This window comes from Chelonia mydas, chromosome 18 (genome assembly GCF_015237465.2).
Source record: "Chelonia mydas isolate rCheMyd1 chromosome 18, rCheMyd1.pri.v2, whole genome shotgun sequence".
In the NCBI taxonomy this organism is placed as follows: Eukaryota; Metazoa; Chordata; order Testudines; family Cheloniidae; genus Chelonia; species Chelonia mydas.
In genome coordinates, this window is record NC_051258.2 from 18060204 (window position 1) to 18076952 (window position 16749).

Genomic DNA, 16749 nt, shown 5'->3' on the forward strand with positions numbered 1-16749 from the left:
AGCATTAGAGAGAAGTATTAGAGAGACTGCACATTCATATGCTTGGAAAGCGCCTAGCACAGTGTTGGCAGTACCGGAATACAAATAATAATAATAAGTTATATTCATGAGTGAAGCAATAGCCAGTGATGCCAACAGCAATTTAAATTTTTTTGTTATTTACTTAAAAAAATGCATTACTACCTTACCACTGCTGACATTACTGATCTAGGTTGTTCTAATTGCACTCATCACTATGTTACCTTAGTGTCAAACTGGGGATGAGTTTTCTACTGTATCTATACATTCTAAGTTTTCCACAGGTATGTGGTATAAATCAGAACTACTGAAATCTGGTAATTTAAATACCAATTAAACTTAAAGAATCTGCATAATTATTGAGGCTCTTAATCTTCAAAATAGATAATGAAACTCAAATGGATCTTTAGAAAAAAACATTGCAGGTGAAAGCCCATAGGGCTAGCCACCTGTTTAGTGTAGTTAGCAGGTGTATCAAACAGCAGGCCTTCCTCTGGGAAAGAAGACAAACTAAACTCAGCCAAAACACACAAAGAAGCAGCAACAGGGACAGAATGGAACACAGCATCTGCTTACTGGGACCTATGCAGCCACCAAAGAAGAGTAACCATAGGTAGGAAACACTTTTCATGTGGAAAAATAAATGTTTTAGTTCATTAATACATATGAAGTTTGCATGGATTTCATTATATTGTTTTCCAATCTCAACTGCATCCACACATTCACATGTTCAAACTGAAATCATAAGAATATAGGTCAATGATGGGAATTTTTATGCCTTGAAACTTTCAATGCTCTACTCTCGTTATAGATTCTTCAGTATTCCAGTTTAGATCCCATGCTCTTACCTCTTGGCAACATTCCTCCCCCAGTGTGAAATTAGTTTTTTTTATGGTTATGCAGATGATAACCTGAGTTATTTTGCCATTAACAGCTTCCTCCATTAGCGTAGTCTTAACTACTGCTTGTTCACCTGCTGTTTAATCAAACTGTTGGCTGAGATAAACATTTTTGAAAAATCCAAATATGCTATCAGCGGATTGACCCAGCCTGCTTACTAATTTCTCTCCTTCCAAGGGTTGTCCTAAAAGGAAATTCAGCTGTTGTGTTATTACAGATCAAAAACACAGAGCACAGACACACCAAAGTAACATCTGTGCCATTATTCAATCTGTTTTTTGACACCTCAAAAATACTGCCATGTAGAAGTACTTCCTTTTGGGTTGAAAAATTGAAATATTTGTCCATGCCCTTATTTCCCTAAACTGGTTATTTTATGACTTTGCTGATTTGGCTTCTTAGATCCACTCTCCACTCAGCTTCTTCAAAACATTGTCCCAATAAGGACTATAACCTTTCAAAAGCAATCTAGAAAGCTGTGCCCACTATCTTGCACATGCTTTTTTCATGAGTAAAGCTGTCGTGTGCAAATTGGGTAAAGTCCTAGCTAACTTGCAACAAATAAAGCTTGTGTACATAAGAGTTTTGAATGCCCAAAGACTAAGCCAGGAAAATGTACATGCACAAGCTTTCATGGGCAAAACAAGAGGGTTGAGATTCCCTGTGCTTGATACAGATAACAAGATTTGTTCTAGCATCATGACTGGTTTTGAATCTTTTCATCGCCAGTACACAATCTGATTAGGTTTTGCAAATTGTATTGCTCATTTTTTTACAATTCACATCTTGTTGAACTCTTCTACTTTTAAGTGTGTATTCAGCATAGCAAGAGCTGAGCTGTTATTGTATTATGAGACTATCCTTAAACTAAAAAGAAAAGGAGGACTTGCGGCACCTTAGAGACTAACAAATTTATTTGAGCATAAGCTTTTGTGAGCTACAGCTCACTTCATCAGATGCGTCTGAATGCATCCGATGAAGTGAGCTGTAGCTCACAAAAGCTTATGCTCAAATAAATTTGTTAGTCTCTAAAGTGCCGCAAGTTCTCCTCTTCTTTTTGCGAATACAGACTAACATGGCTGCTACTCTGAAACCTATCTTTAAACTGTTGGGGCAGGGCCTGCCTTTAGATATCTCAACATTTTGAGAGTAAATTTGACCTAAAGTTCTTCATTTCTTGCTTCCAGCAGCAATTGAAAAACCTAATCTTCAGATATTTTTGCATCTGCTTTCCTAAATTATCTTAACCATATTGTTGGCAGTTTTCTTCCTGGAAGGCATTAAAATATATGTATAAGAGGTGCTACATACATAAATATGACTAATTGATATAAGAATATTCAACCCCCATAATTTTTAATGTAAATAACTATAACACAAACTAATTTTGCATTAATAACTGCCTAAAATATTAAACAGTGGAAAAATATTTGCTGCAGATTTTCTATACACCTTCAACAGAATCTGTCATAGGATAATTTGTTAAAGCAATTTAGACAAGAGATTTTCTTCACATGACGAATTGAATGTTCATCTCTAGTTTGCCTAGCCCAAAAAGCTTAGTTGTAATGTGGAATGAACAGGATGGTGGGGTTAAAGGAGAAGGGAAAAAATTAGGTAAACCTCAGGGTTTAACAAATGGTACTGTAAGATGTGCAGAGAGGCTTCTAGCTGGGACAGCTCCTATTGACTGCCAGTAGGGAAATTCTTTTCAGCTTGCCTGGAAGTGCCACTTAATATAAATCATAAGGGTCGCTGAGTTGAAATGTGACTTGGTAACATTCAAGACGTACCCACATAAGATCTACAAAGTGGGTGGCGCATTCTGCTAGTTGTTTACCTCAGCACTAAAGCCTAGCCACCAGCTGACAAGAGGCAAGAGATAGAAAGGATCCTCTCACCTCTCTAAGGTCACGATGGGTAGTCTTAAAATCTATCATCTGTCTATTTTTTCCAAGTTGGAATGGAAGAGACAATGCCCACTGTAAACTTGGATGTTAAATGAAGTGCCGAAGCCAAAGACGGATAAGGGTGGGTCCACTAAGATACGTAGGCCTAAGTCCCATTTTTAGGCACCGGTCTGATCCATAAAACTCACCTAATGCTGCAAGTGCCTAAACTCACTTGGTGCCTAGGTTTTATCCCTCTGGGAATGTGTACTGCAGCCTCACTCTTGGCAGCTGGATACCTATCTCCTGTCTGAGCATGTGTGCTGCTGCCTCATGATAGGCATCTGACTACCTATCTCCTGCCTAAAATTCCAGCGTGATTTGCAAACTGATAGAAAGGAGTTCAGCTGCCCAAGTCACGCATGGGCACCCAGTCTGGGAGGCAGCCTCTGAGCGTGCCTACTGGATCAGGCCCCTCAGGCATGTTCACACAGAACTGCCCAGGGAGTGTGAGGCTCCATCAGTCTCTCCTACTGAAGTTATTACAATTTAATCCTCAATTACTTGGGTCAGAGATGGTATTAGAATGACTCTATAAACTAGTGGGTAGGGCACTCATCTGAGAGGTAACAGACCCTTGTTCAAATCCCTTCTCTCCCTCAGGAGGGAGGGATGTGAACTAGGGGTCTCCCACAGCCTGGGCAAGTATTCTATCCACTAGTCTAAATGTTATAAGGGAGCTTCTGCCCCTCTTCTGCCATAATTGTCAATCCCTGCACACAACTTAGGTGGCTGAGTGCCTATCTTCTCTCAGTTTCTGGATCACTAGCAAAGCTAGGGGCCTTCATGCAGTTTGGATTCAGGCATATATCTCCTATGCAGCGTCTCCCACGAGCTAGTTTAGATGGCTTCTCACTTAGCATGCTAGCTTTGATGACTGCAGTCTAAGGTACCTATCTCCCCATTCATTGTAGGGAGTCTAGGGCTCTAATTTAGGCTTTGTGGATTGCAGTGTTGTTCCTGTGATTTTTCTAGGCACTAGGACACTCAGTGTTGCAATGGCTAAATCCCTTCATTGATCCCACCTTAAATGCAGGAGGCAGATAGGGACGTTTCTTTTACTATCCTGCACAGGAATGAGGCTTTAGGAGCAGTGTGTGGAAAGAAATTCAACTTGCAACTGTGGAAAGATTTGACCATCTGATTGAGCTGTAAGGTCTAGATCACAAGGATGACTTGGACAAGGCTTCTGGAAGACTGAGCAACTCATTCCTAATAACAAGACAATGTTATAGTTTAACAGTGGAAGAAGTTAAACCCTCATAGTAAACATGACTAAGTTCCTTAGCTTTTATTGTTTTATAACCACAGTATTTATAAACTCTTTAAAGTAGTATGTGTTGGATGAATACTAATAGCAATGTTGGGATTTTTGTTTGTTTTCTGCTCATTTCATAAACTTGCCTAAGAGTCAATTAAAATGCTGAATTAATCAGCAAAGTATTGTTGATAGAATTGTTAGATATTTTTCCTATCAAACAATGTTTCTGTTTTTGCATACATATCCACTGTAAATTTAAGTACAATACTAAACATTTACAACCATGCAGGGGCAGTCCAGGATCTAATGTAAGAAAATTAAACTTTGTGGAGTTTAATAGATCAGTCTGTAAACAAATGTTAGAGAGCCACCTAGTGGTGCAAAATAATGCATAATCTACACTCAGTTTATCAACAATGCCAAGCCACTTAAGTACTCCCTTCTTATTGCCAGTTAGCAATGTTTCATAAAAACATGGACAGGCCACATGTACCTAAGACCAGAAACATACTGCTAATGGTGCATTTTTTGTTAATAGTTTCCCTATCTAATTCAAACTTATTTGAACTATCCCAGGAATAGCAATTGTTACTTGTCCTATTGATTATATTCCAAAAGTAATGTATATTCATGGAAGTGATACACAAATACTTTTTTTTAAAATGCATACATGGAAATGAGGGTAGGGAGAAGAATTACTATGTTCATTTCTATTCAACTGAGAAACACACCTTTAACTGAAAAGGCAAAAAATTCTCAGCATAAGAACACTGATATCAAACAGAGAACAGTATGGTAAGCATGGCTAATTATACACCACATTTGCATGATATAAAATAAACACACTGATTAACTTTATATTACTGGAATTCAGTGGAGATTTAGTGCTCGAGAGGGAGGAGGGATGCCAACAGTATTTTTGGCTAGAGCCAGGTAGTAAGCACAGGTGTTGTACAATCTTCCCCATGCAGTTCATATCACCAGCCTCACTTCTGCCCCTTGGTAGTCAAATTCCAGGCTCCTCTTCAGAGGTGAATACTAGTAATACTCTGTAATGCCTCATTAATTGTGTGTGTTGTAGGGGCTAGTATTTGAGGATGCCAAGTGTTCACTACGGTCTAAGATTAGATCACTAAAATCAGTTTCAAAAGGAGATAGAGTGTTTCTTAAATTCAGGAATTTTCAGATTTTGAATCCTTGGCATCAAACTTTCTTGGAATAAAAGATACACTCCCGCTATAAACACAATAGAATACTTGGACTAGGCTTGCAGCTCTGGAGAACAACTTCTCCATCAAATGGAGATGTAGAAACCCAAAAAATAAACATACTGCAGAGTCCTGATATTGCATTGTGATCTTTGTAGTATAACACTGAACTGTTGCAATGCAAAATCTTCAAGTGTGGATACTTCACAATGAAAACATTTCCTTGGAACGTCAGGACATCACACGGCAATTACTTTGCAGCTCTCTTCTTCCTCATTTGGCACAATCTCCTCCCAAATCTAAGCATATGCTTTGCTGAATCAGGACCTAGGAGAGATCCTGGTGACTTCTCTCCAATTATCCAGCACTCCCAGCACACTGCTTCACATGCACCAGGCAGTCTTCAATTCAGTCAGCCGGACATCAGGCAATCCATTTGCAGCTGCAATCAAACCCTGAGCTCCTCCAGCATCTCATGCAGAGACAGTCAATATGACACTAGAGCTACAGTTTGAGTATCACTGGGATAGTCCAACCCCACTGTCTTTAAAACAGACATATGAAATCCCTTGCTTTACTAGGAAAGTCATGTTTCCCTTCCTAAGACAAAGTCAGCTGAGTACCCACATCCTGATTTGCCTGTTTCCTGAGCTGATTTTCTCTAAAATCTCATGATCATGGTACATCCGAGACATTTGATTAAATGTTTTTTTTATTTCTACGTACAATCTTAGTAATTCGTGAAGTTGTTTTTCGCATTAGCTTTCAGTGTCTGAAAAGCTGAATTTTAGAGCTACACCAAACGTAAGTTCATACAGGGCTACACTTCCATCCCCATAGACAAAGACTATGTCTACACTACACGCACTACAGCAGGACAGCGGCAGCACTGCAGCTACTTGCTATAGCACCAGAGGGGTTTCTATGAGTCAGTCCACCCCCTCCAGAGGCGATAGCTAGGTTGATGGAAGAATTCTTCGGTTGACTTCGCTGCGTCTACACTGGGGCTTAGGTCGGCTTAACTATGTCTCTCAGGGGTGTCAATTATTCACACCCAAATGACACAGCTAGATCAACCCAAGTTTTAGGTATACACCTGGCCTAAGGCTATAAACTAGTAACACACATACATGAGACAGTGAATACATCACAACATGCCACCATATTAAAACTATCTTCCATATGCTAGTCTATTCCCCCCCCACCCTCAAAACGTTACCCTAACAATACCAGTAGAAGTTAAGAGTATCAGTAGAGTTATTTGAAGTTTAAAAAAAAAAAAAAGAGAGAAAAAGATCTTTGGCAACAACAACAAAAAAACTTTTTGGAGGAAGGAAAGAGAAAAAGTTTGTCATATCCCCTAAAATTAACCCCACTAACATTTTGGAGAATGTGAGCGTGGCATACACATTTACAGACAGATAGAAATTGTTCCTGCTGATTATCTAATTTCCTACATGAATGCATGAGTGGCATTTCTGTACTTCCTGAGCAATAAGACACAACAGACTATGCATTGTGATGGATAGCCAGATTGCTTAATGTTGTTGTGGTCACACTATAACTGCATTTCCATTTTTGTCAAACTTCTTCACAAAAGGCCCTACTCAGTGGGACTCTTCCTTATGACTTCAGCGGGAGTTGGATCAGGCCCAAAGTCAATTAAAAAGAGAGAGAGAGAGAGAGAGAGAGAGACAGACAGACACTCAGAAGATGAAAACAGGGCTTGCTTTCCGACACTTGCTTTGGATAGAAAACCTTTTGGGTTTAGTTACTAAACATTATATAACTGAGCTGTAAAACAGAGCAATAGACATATCCACAGATCACTCCCAGAAGGAAAATTAGCCACATAATACTATATCATCTCAATTATTCCCTAAGAAATGGTACAGTAGCAGAGAAAAAAAAAAATTTTTGATATTGTTTTTAAATACTGCTTTTATTTTAAATTAACAAAAACACTTTGAAGCCTAAGACACTGTTGGATCACAACCCTATCTCTTCAGACACGGGCAGTGTAAAGCCAGTTTCAAGAAAGTGATTTTTTTTTTTTTTAAACAAATAAAGGTCCTCCATTACATACACACATAAAATGGCCCTGGTTCAGATTCTCAACAGCTCAAATTTAAAACTGGAGACTTTTTTAGCCCACAGACATTCTATAATTGCAACAACAAAACTCTATGCCTGATTTATTGTACAATAATTCACATCTATACATGATATGATGGCACTTGGTCTTCAGCCTCCTGCCTGAATGCACCTATTTGTGAGTTATTACAAAATAATTCACACCCTGCCATATCTTATTGTTTCATTTACACTGGAAAAACTCTCACCTTTCTATGATGGAATATTGACTTCCTAAGCAACCGAATACCTCTTATTATAAAAAGAAGTGACCAGGCATTTTCTAATTACTTTTAATCAGCATTTGTTACTAGGTTGTCATTTATATTATGGCCAAACCCATCAGATTTAGTAGAATGTCATGTGTATACTGGGGGCAGAGTCAGAAGAGAAGGGGCTTAATTCTGCCCTGCTGTAATCCTGGTATAAACTCCATCTGTTTACACTGGGACCTGATTCTGTTCTCACCTACACTGGTGAAAATAAGGAGCAATTCCACTAAAATCAGTTGTCATACTAGTACAAAAGTGAGGGGAAAATTGGGCCCCATAGCTGAATTTGATGCTAGATTTCAGTCTTTTTCCATACTCTACCAAACTAATTTCTCCTTCTCTGGTTTAGCAGCAAGTGAAACATTTGGCATGCAATTTGTTGGGCCTTTGCAATTCATGCTACACTGCACAGGGATAGAATTTCACAGCATTGAAACCACTTTACCATACCAATGTCATATCTGAAATTAATCGAAGATGCTACTGAGTTCCTTTGTTTGTTTTTTTAAATTCCTCCAATGTATGTACAAATGATTGGAGTATAAACATATAGAACTTGATTCTCCACTCTCTTGCATAACCATTTACACCTCTGCAAAGTCAGGGAAAAATATTACTGGGTGTAGCTGAGCAGAGAAGTATCACTTGGTAGCACTCAACACGCACTTTGGGTGCTAGGCACTGGAGAAACAGGCCCATGCTACAGTAACACTGTAATAACACTGTTTATGAGTGGCATCTTACAATTGCTTAAGTGCCGCTAGAGTTACTGTGACTTTATCTGTTTTCTGTGAATATTCATATGCACGATGGTTGTGGAGACAAAATGTCATGGTGTGTTTATATGAATTTTCACAACAAAAGTGAATTATTCATTTACTCATCCTGTTTATAAAATGTTCAGGTGTCCAACCAGGCAACAGAAGTAATACTGTCTTAAAGGACCAGCAATACAGAGCAAATAGTGATTTACAAATAGCAAATATTCCAATAGTCCAAGGGGATTATTCCCAAATAATTACAGCTGAAGTGTATTTATATATAAATAGTAGAATAATGTCAAATAACCCAAAAATGATATTCTACTAATGGATAATTCATGATCAAAAACAGGGGTTAAATTTGACAGATGAACTGACTGCTGTGAATAGTATGCCCACCTCTAGTCATGGAGTTTCTGGGCTATTCATCTGAAGCACCCTGTACAATCCTCCCTTGTGCTTTCCTAGTTACAGCACTACTGCTTCTCACATGTCCACTTTATATACCTCATATACAGTTCCATCGGCACAATGCAGTACCCCATGCCCCTGTCGCTGGTCCAGGATCCAGTCTCCTTCATACTTATCACCATTCCTGAAACAACCAACCAGGAGAAAATTCTTAATGTTTACATGCTTTGTGACTTGGTAGATAAAATAAAGTGCTATACTGGAAAACCAGGGCTTGTAAACCTGCAGGATAAACCATTAAAAGTAAACAGCAGCAGCAAATAAGCATGGTCACAGAGAAGTCAGCATGATAGTGCCAACAACCTTCAACTGGCACCTCCTCCGGGAAGCAGGCAACCAACCATCTGGAAGTGCTTAATTCAGCCAGCTCCCACCACTGGCCTTCAAAGCTTTTTCACCTCAGAGACAGACAATGGATGATACATTGCAAGAGTTAGTTCTATATGAGACCCTTCCCTTTATTCCCACAGGTAAGGCAAGGGTAAGGTACAACTCACTTTGCAACCAAGGTAAGCCAACAGATCGAGTAGATCAGCATGACAGGCTATGGAAATGGCTTGTTAGCAGACTCTTATTATTCCTATTAACAGAAGTCCTCTATAGTTCCCTACTGAGTAAGAATGATTGATTAGCTTCTATCATGCTGTCAAGCCTTTTCTGGCATTGTTATTCTTCTTTCATTGTATGCTTACTTATACGCTGGTATGTGATCAGTGGGGGCTACTATCCATGCACAGCCAAAATAGAAACAGAAAATAGAAAACAAAGTGCAAAGCATAAGCACAGGGCCTGATCCAAATCCCACTAAAGTCTATTGTAAGATTTCCACCTTGACTTCAGAGGCTTTGGATAAATCCAAAGTGTAAATTAGTTTTGCTGAGCTATCTTTTGACTCTACAGTCAATGGCACATGGAGTCTCTGCAACTAAAACTTCAGGACTCAGAATTGCAGCCAAATAAAACATTAACCTAGTAATTCCGGTCCACACAGAAAGCCGTTGATAGTCATGCTCAAGCATGGGTTTTGGTGAGGCTGAACTTTATTGTAAATATACTGTATTTAAATAACCACATGACTTTTGAAAGTTTTTTAATCTAAAAAACAAAAAGATGTTAACAAGTGGCAAATCCAGAGCTAATCAGTTTTTGACAGAGCTGTGTGTTACTGGCATAGCTAACGCAGTACCACAGTGAAGTACTAATGATTTACAAGCAATTACAGCAGCAATGCTTGCACTGTGATTGCCAGCATTTCTTGTGTAAATTTATCTTTTTAGGAGTTTAATATCTCAGCTTAGGCTATAGACTGAAACGCCACATATAAAGTCTTAACTTTTGAATTCATATGGCTCTCTTTAAAATACAGCAGTACTAATTAATTCCAAAAAAAGCCTTTTGACATTCTTGCAATTTAAATACAGCTTTTGTATTTCACTCTGAAAACCTAAAACCCTTTATGTCTTTTTAAAGAACCCTTTCAGAAAGTCCGTCAGTAGTGCATGTGGACTTGGTACATATGTCCAACAGCTGAACACCAATTCAAACAAAACTCTGTCCAGTTTCCATGTTGAAGAAGTCCATGCAATACCTCAAAAGAGATGAAAAATCAACTTCCTAACCTCGCATAGGTTTTCATGGTGTGGAAACTGCATGGATTGTTTTTGCTTAATTGGATCCAAAGAATCTCTATGTACAATACTCATTAGCAGGACAGAGGGTAATCACTCCAAAGGGATCAGACAAATTACAGTGTGCTTGAGACAATTTTTAAACTCTCAAATTTCCATAAAAGTTTTTCTTGTTTTGATTTCATAGAACAAGGACAATAAAAATGGAATTAAGAGTTTGCGGTTTAACACAAATGTAATAAAATTCAGAACTGAGGGGAACTTAAATATTGGAGAAGATGTAATTACTTGTTACAAGATCCAAATCAAAGGATAATCTTTTACACATGCAAAATGTGAACTGCTAGATCTAGGCATAACAGGGTGAGTTTCACCTTAACTCACTTTCCCAATTTTTGCATGTTTAATCCAGCCCCTAAATGTTATATTAACAAGAGCAAAACAACTAATACAATAACATTAAAAACTTACTTGAAGGTCATTTTCCCTCCTCCATGTTTCTTATTATTGTGAAAGGTTCCTTGATAAGTTTGTCCATCCTTGTCAACAAGTAATCCATGTCCTAAATAATAATAAATAGAAAAATCTTTAGCAGACACACAAACAATCTCTAGAGGCAGGAAATATCCTTACATATCCCTGCAATAAAATCCCTTAATATGTGGTTTTTGAATATAGTTAACTTCTAAACTGCACAGAAAATATCTACTTCAAACTCACGACACAGCCAATTGATGAAGGTTTAGCAAAAAATCAAACAATTTGGGTTTTAATTATCCAAAGTTTTTCCAAACTTTGGTGGACTACAAATCAGGTCAGAAGTTGTTGTTTATTTCAGTGGCACCCATCACATGCTAGGTGCTGTAAGAACTAAAGTCCTGATCCTACAGAAAGACACACACACACTTAACTTTTATGCACTGACAGTAGTCCCATTAAAATCATCAGAGCTACTCACAGTGTCTCTAGTCAAGTAAGTGGTCCTGTCCCCAAAATTTGAACATTCTATGGACTCAGTCCTGCAACCAATCATATAGGTAAGTAGCTTGACTTCAATGGGATTAATTACATGCATAAAATGGGACTATTCATGTGTGCAGAGTTACTCATCTGTGCAAATAATTGCATGATCAGGCCTTTTGTTATCTCACAAAGAGCACCACAAATTTTGCATGAAAACCTATCTAGTTCTAGTTGAATAAATATAAGAATGGGCTTATTTCAAATCTCTAGAGGTTTGCGTTAAACTCATTCTCATCATCCCAAATGTTCACTCTACCAGGCTCCAGTCAATTAAAGTGTAAACACAGTCAGTGCCAAATTCAGTTGTAGCGTAAGCAGGTGCAATTTAACTCAAATTAAGTCAACGGAGTTGTACTTAATCTGAATTTGGCCACCAAAATGCAAGAGAGTCCTTGGGTTAATCTGTTGTAAATGAACTTTTCTAACTAAGTTTGCTATGCTTGAGACACTCTTGGGGGTAGGGGAACGGAGACAGACAGTGAAAGGATTTTACCCCAATTAGTAAATAAGGCTTATTTCAGCAAGATACATGTGACTAATCTTAATAACATACTCCAATGAATTCAGTGGAACCACTTACATGCTTAAAGTTAGGCCTGACCTTGCTGAATCAGGGACTGTCTACTATTCTGTGTGCATAATGCCTAGCACAATAGGGCCCCACTCTTAGTTGATTCCTATGCACTGTTGTCATAACTGTGATTAATAATGAATAAAATAATAATAATAATAATTAACCAGGACCTCAATTACTTTAGAGTGAATTTTAATTAAAGTTTCCTCTTAGACTTTAACTTACCCGCTCTCATTCCATAGGAGAACTCCCCTTTATATTTCCCACCATCTTTGTACTGCATGACTCCATGTCCATGGAGCTCTCCAGAAACGAACTGACCTGAGTAAGTGTTTCCTTGAAGCAAATATATCGGAAAGTGGAAAAAAGAAATAATAGCTGTCTCAAATGTGGTTTAAGAATCTTTTTTTTTTTTTTTAAGTCTAAAGTGTGCTAATAAAGAAAGGTTCCTACTGTACCTTACTTACAGAGCAGTGGTAGACGGTATTTTAAAAAAGTCATAAAGTGAATAATTAATAATGGCTTTTTATTATCAGTACAGTCAAATGAAGAAAAAAAACTGTTCATTAGGTCTTTATCTTAAAACTAATGAATCATAATCCATATTCCTTCAGGTCTTTAAAACTGAGGCATCTTAAAAATGGCAGTGACTTGTTAAAAAAAGATTCATAATATGTTCTTTTATGGTTAAGAAATGTATAAAAAGTACTTTAATTTCATAGTCAACTTAACAGCTTTTTGACGGCATGTAGTCATTCAAATCTTCTGTATGAAGCCTGGGAAATCAGGAGCTTGGTACTAAAAATACAGGACTGTACAGTGAATTTGTCTGTGCCTATACCATCTCAGAATGAGAAATAATTATATTTTTCTATCAAGCATTTACCCAATTTATTCATAGAATAAAAGGTTTCATGGGCTCCATCCCATACCTGCTACGTGTCAGCCACCAGAGACTGCCAATCGCTAGGGCTGGGGGTAGAGGGGAAGTGACTTACCCTCAGGTCAAAAAGGAAGCAGAGGTGAGGACTTACAGTTCCTTCCTATAATATCTCCTGGGGAAGCACAATTACATGATGCCCCATATTTAGGGCTGAACTTAAATAATTTTTGGGTAAGGAGTAGCTCATGAAGAGTTTCTCTCTATTCAAGAAAGGAAAAAGGAGAGGTGTGCCAGCTGTGGTATAGGTTCATTGACAAATCCATGTGTGAGAACATACACAAGATCCGCTCACTAATCACAGGGTGATTAATCCTTTACTTTCTTACAAGATCAGGGCTGAAAGAGTTTGATGCAGGTGTAGGGATCTGCCTGCGAGATCCTTATTTAGTCTCTAAGGTGCCACAAGTACTCCTTTTCTTATTGTCAAAGGTAAGAGACATCCTTCTGGTTTACACCATTACCCCTCGCTCACTATTACATGCACTTTGATTGGAGTTAACCAAAAGTCAACATAATCCAGTATAAAACAGCAAACACATGAAAACCTGAAAAATAGGATTTACAATGGAAATCCAGAAAAACTCTTATTTAGAGCAAAGCAAGGTGGCAACTTACAATATAGATAGGTATCAAATGTACTTTTTTCTACATATCCTTGTAAAAGGATAAAATTTATATTAAAAGAACATGGTGTATTCCAGGGAAAAGAACTAACCTGTAGATGCCCAGTATCGCAATCCATTTCCCATAATTTCTCCATCTACAAACTCGCCTTCATAATAACTTCTATCCTTAAATAACAGCTTACCATGACCTAGGAAACAATATGTTACTTCAAATGCTTTCTGAATGACAAGAGACTTCTTATAATCTCAGAGACACTACATCTAATTGTTTGAGCAGTAAAGTGAGAATCAGGGCTTCTGAATTCCAGCCTCAGCAATGTGTGTGACTTAATGTGCAGCCCTGGGCAAGCTACTTCCCCACTCTGTGACTTGATTTACCCATTTGCAGAAAGGAGATAAAACTACTTATCTTACAGAGGTTTTGTGAGACTTATTTAATGCTTTTAAAGAATCTTAATCTATTTTAGGCATTCCTAACACTTATCAAAATAATGTTTAGGCACCTAGTCTCTTGATGAAAGGAAGTACAGAAGTGTTAAGTATTTTATGTGTAGAGTGAAAATCTGGCCCCAGTGAAGTCAATGGGAGGTTTGCCAGTGACTTCACTGGGGCCAGGATTTCATCTCTAGAGGTTGTAAATTTTGGAAGACAAAGACTTTGTTTTCATACCAGTCTGTAAGCACCTAATATAAGGTTGCAAATATAAAAAAGAAAAGGAGTACTTGTGGCACCTTAGAGACTAACCAATTTATTTGAGCATAAGCTTTCGTGAGCTACAGCTCACTTCATCAATGCATCCGATGAAGTGAGCTGTAGCTCACGAAAGCTTATGCTCAAATAAATTGGTTAGTCTCTAAGGTGCCACAAGTACTCCTTTTCTTTTTGCGAATACAGACTAACATGGCTGTTACTCTGAAACGTTGCAAATATAATAGATTCTCATTATTTGCACAAAGACAAAAGAAAGAAAATTACTGTTTTTTTGTTTTATTTGTAAAATATAAACAAAAAAGTCTTAGAGAACAGTCAAGTGACACTTGTTTCCAGAGGATGAGAGAACATTGAGTTGAGCTCCTGAACAACAATATTCTTAACTCCTTATTCCTCACATATTTCTAGCAAGTTAAACTCTGAATGACTATGTATGATGCACCCAATTCAGAAAGAAGTAAAGACTCTTTCAAGTGTGCTGGAGCATGAGCAGGCACATATGACACACAGTTTTCAGAGTAGCAGCCGTGTTAGTCTGTATTCGCAAAAAGAAAAGGAGTACTTGTGGCACCTTAGAGACTAACCAATTTATTTGAGCATAAGCTTTCGTGAGCTACAGCTCACTTCATCGGATGCATTGATGAAGTGAGCTGTAGCTCACGAAAGCTCATGCTCAAATAAATTGGTTAGTCTCTAAGGTGCCACAAGTACTCCTTTTCTTTTTATGACACACAGTGAAGAAGGAGAGAGGATAACACCCATTCCAAGGATATAATGGACTACAAGAAAGGATCTATGAAGAATGGGGTGAAGGGGCAGTTTCTCTGTTACTGATTTGTGGCCTTTGGCCAAAAGGCTCTGTTCACCTAAAAGGATTTACACCTTTCTAGATCCTATAAACCTAAAAATCTCTGCAGATTTTTGCTCTGGATGCAACTAACCTACTCAGGAAGAAAAAACAAAAAACAAAACTTTCCTCTTGTTACAATTCTGGCTAAGCAGAGCTCTTTGTGGTGGATACTCCATGTACAGGGTCTCCCGTTTCCAGGGCTGACACTCTGCCAGATTCATGACACCCAAGCCTTGTGCATTTGTGGCCAGCGAGTCTATTTTTTTACACTTAAGAACTAAAGACTGTGATGTCCATGACACCAATTATGGTTATGGATTACTGTCACTGTTTAGCAGAGTCATACATAATCTTACTTTAGCTTCAGTGTTTAATACTGTTTCTACAGAAATTTTACAAATTAAAAAAGTTAGATAAGTGAACTAAAATTTCCCTTCATTGTCAGGGGATAAAACTATCTCCCCTTACCATGTTTTCTTCCTTGTTTCCATTCTCCTTCATATTGAAAAAAAGAATTAGAATAAACATACAGTCCATATCCTGAAAAACAAGACAAATATTAGGTAAGAAGATGAGATTTCTGGAACTATTTAGCTGAATAATAAAAAGTCATACTTGAATGCTGAAAGAACAGGTAATAGAAAAATAATAGTTGTTTTCGGTAGATTTGTATACACATCTGCATAGACATTTTGTATCTTGAACTATTAAATAACATTTACACCAAAATAAACATAGGAATTTGTTTGCTATTTACATAAACATTTTATAAACGTGGGCATCTAGATAATACATTCTTGAGTTTATTATAAATGCTCCTAATCCATCTATGTCAAAAATATTATCTGGCATGCCATAACTTGTATAAGTCAAGAATAAGCACGCATAAAATGAAGCAATCTTTGTAAGGGGAAGACTTTTTTGTTTTGTTTAAAATAGCTTAAATACCAGAACAAAGATATACGCTCCCTCTTTATTTTAGCAAGAAACAAGTTTCCCTACTTGTACTGTGTCTTAAATCTGCTCGTTCAAAGCTCTCTCCTAGAAAAAACGAGGCAGGGGGTAGGACTGACCTTAAAGTAACGCGTGTTCTCTGTGCTAACAGTTTAATTGATTATCATTTCTAGTGATCCCGTTCCTCAGTGGCTTAGTTCTCGTTTACACAATGAAGTGGCTCCCTTCTAGAAATCCGGATTCGGGGCTCAGGCGCAGCGACCCCTCCACAGAGCCTCCTACCCACCCAGTGCTCAAACAGACAGAAGAGCCCCCCCCACCCCCCGGGTGAGAGCTCTGCTCCCACACACCCGCCCCTCCTCCCGGCCTGGTGTGTGTGCGCGCGCGCGCACCCACCCCTCCTTCAGGGCGCGGACAGACGGACACCCCCCGTGCAGACAGGCAGGCGGACCGACCGACGGCCCGAG

The 16749-nt window shown here is 38.3% G+C and overlaps 1 protein-coding gene across 3 annotated transcripts in view; it reads right to left on the reverse strand.

The window, feature by feature from the left end:
- The window catches only part of MORN1 (MORN repeat containing 1), a 105789-nt gene that overhangs the window by 88896 nt on the left and 144 nt on the right, over positions 1-16749 (reverse strand). For all 3 annotated transcript variants that reach the window (XM_043531575.1, XM_043531574.1, XM_043531576.1), the window contains exons 2-6: positions 15797-15868; positions 13857-13955; positions 12424-12534; positions 11073-11163; positions 9010-9097 (exon numbers count right to left, since the gene is read on the reverse strand). In XM_043531575.1, coding sequence (XP_043387510.1) covers positions 9010-9097; positions 11073-11163; positions 12424-12534; positions 13857-13955; positions 15797-15868 — 461 coding nt within the window. The remainder of the gene's footprint in view (positions 1-9009; positions 9098-11072; positions 11164-12423; positions 12535-13856; positions 13956-15796; positions 15869-16749) is intronic.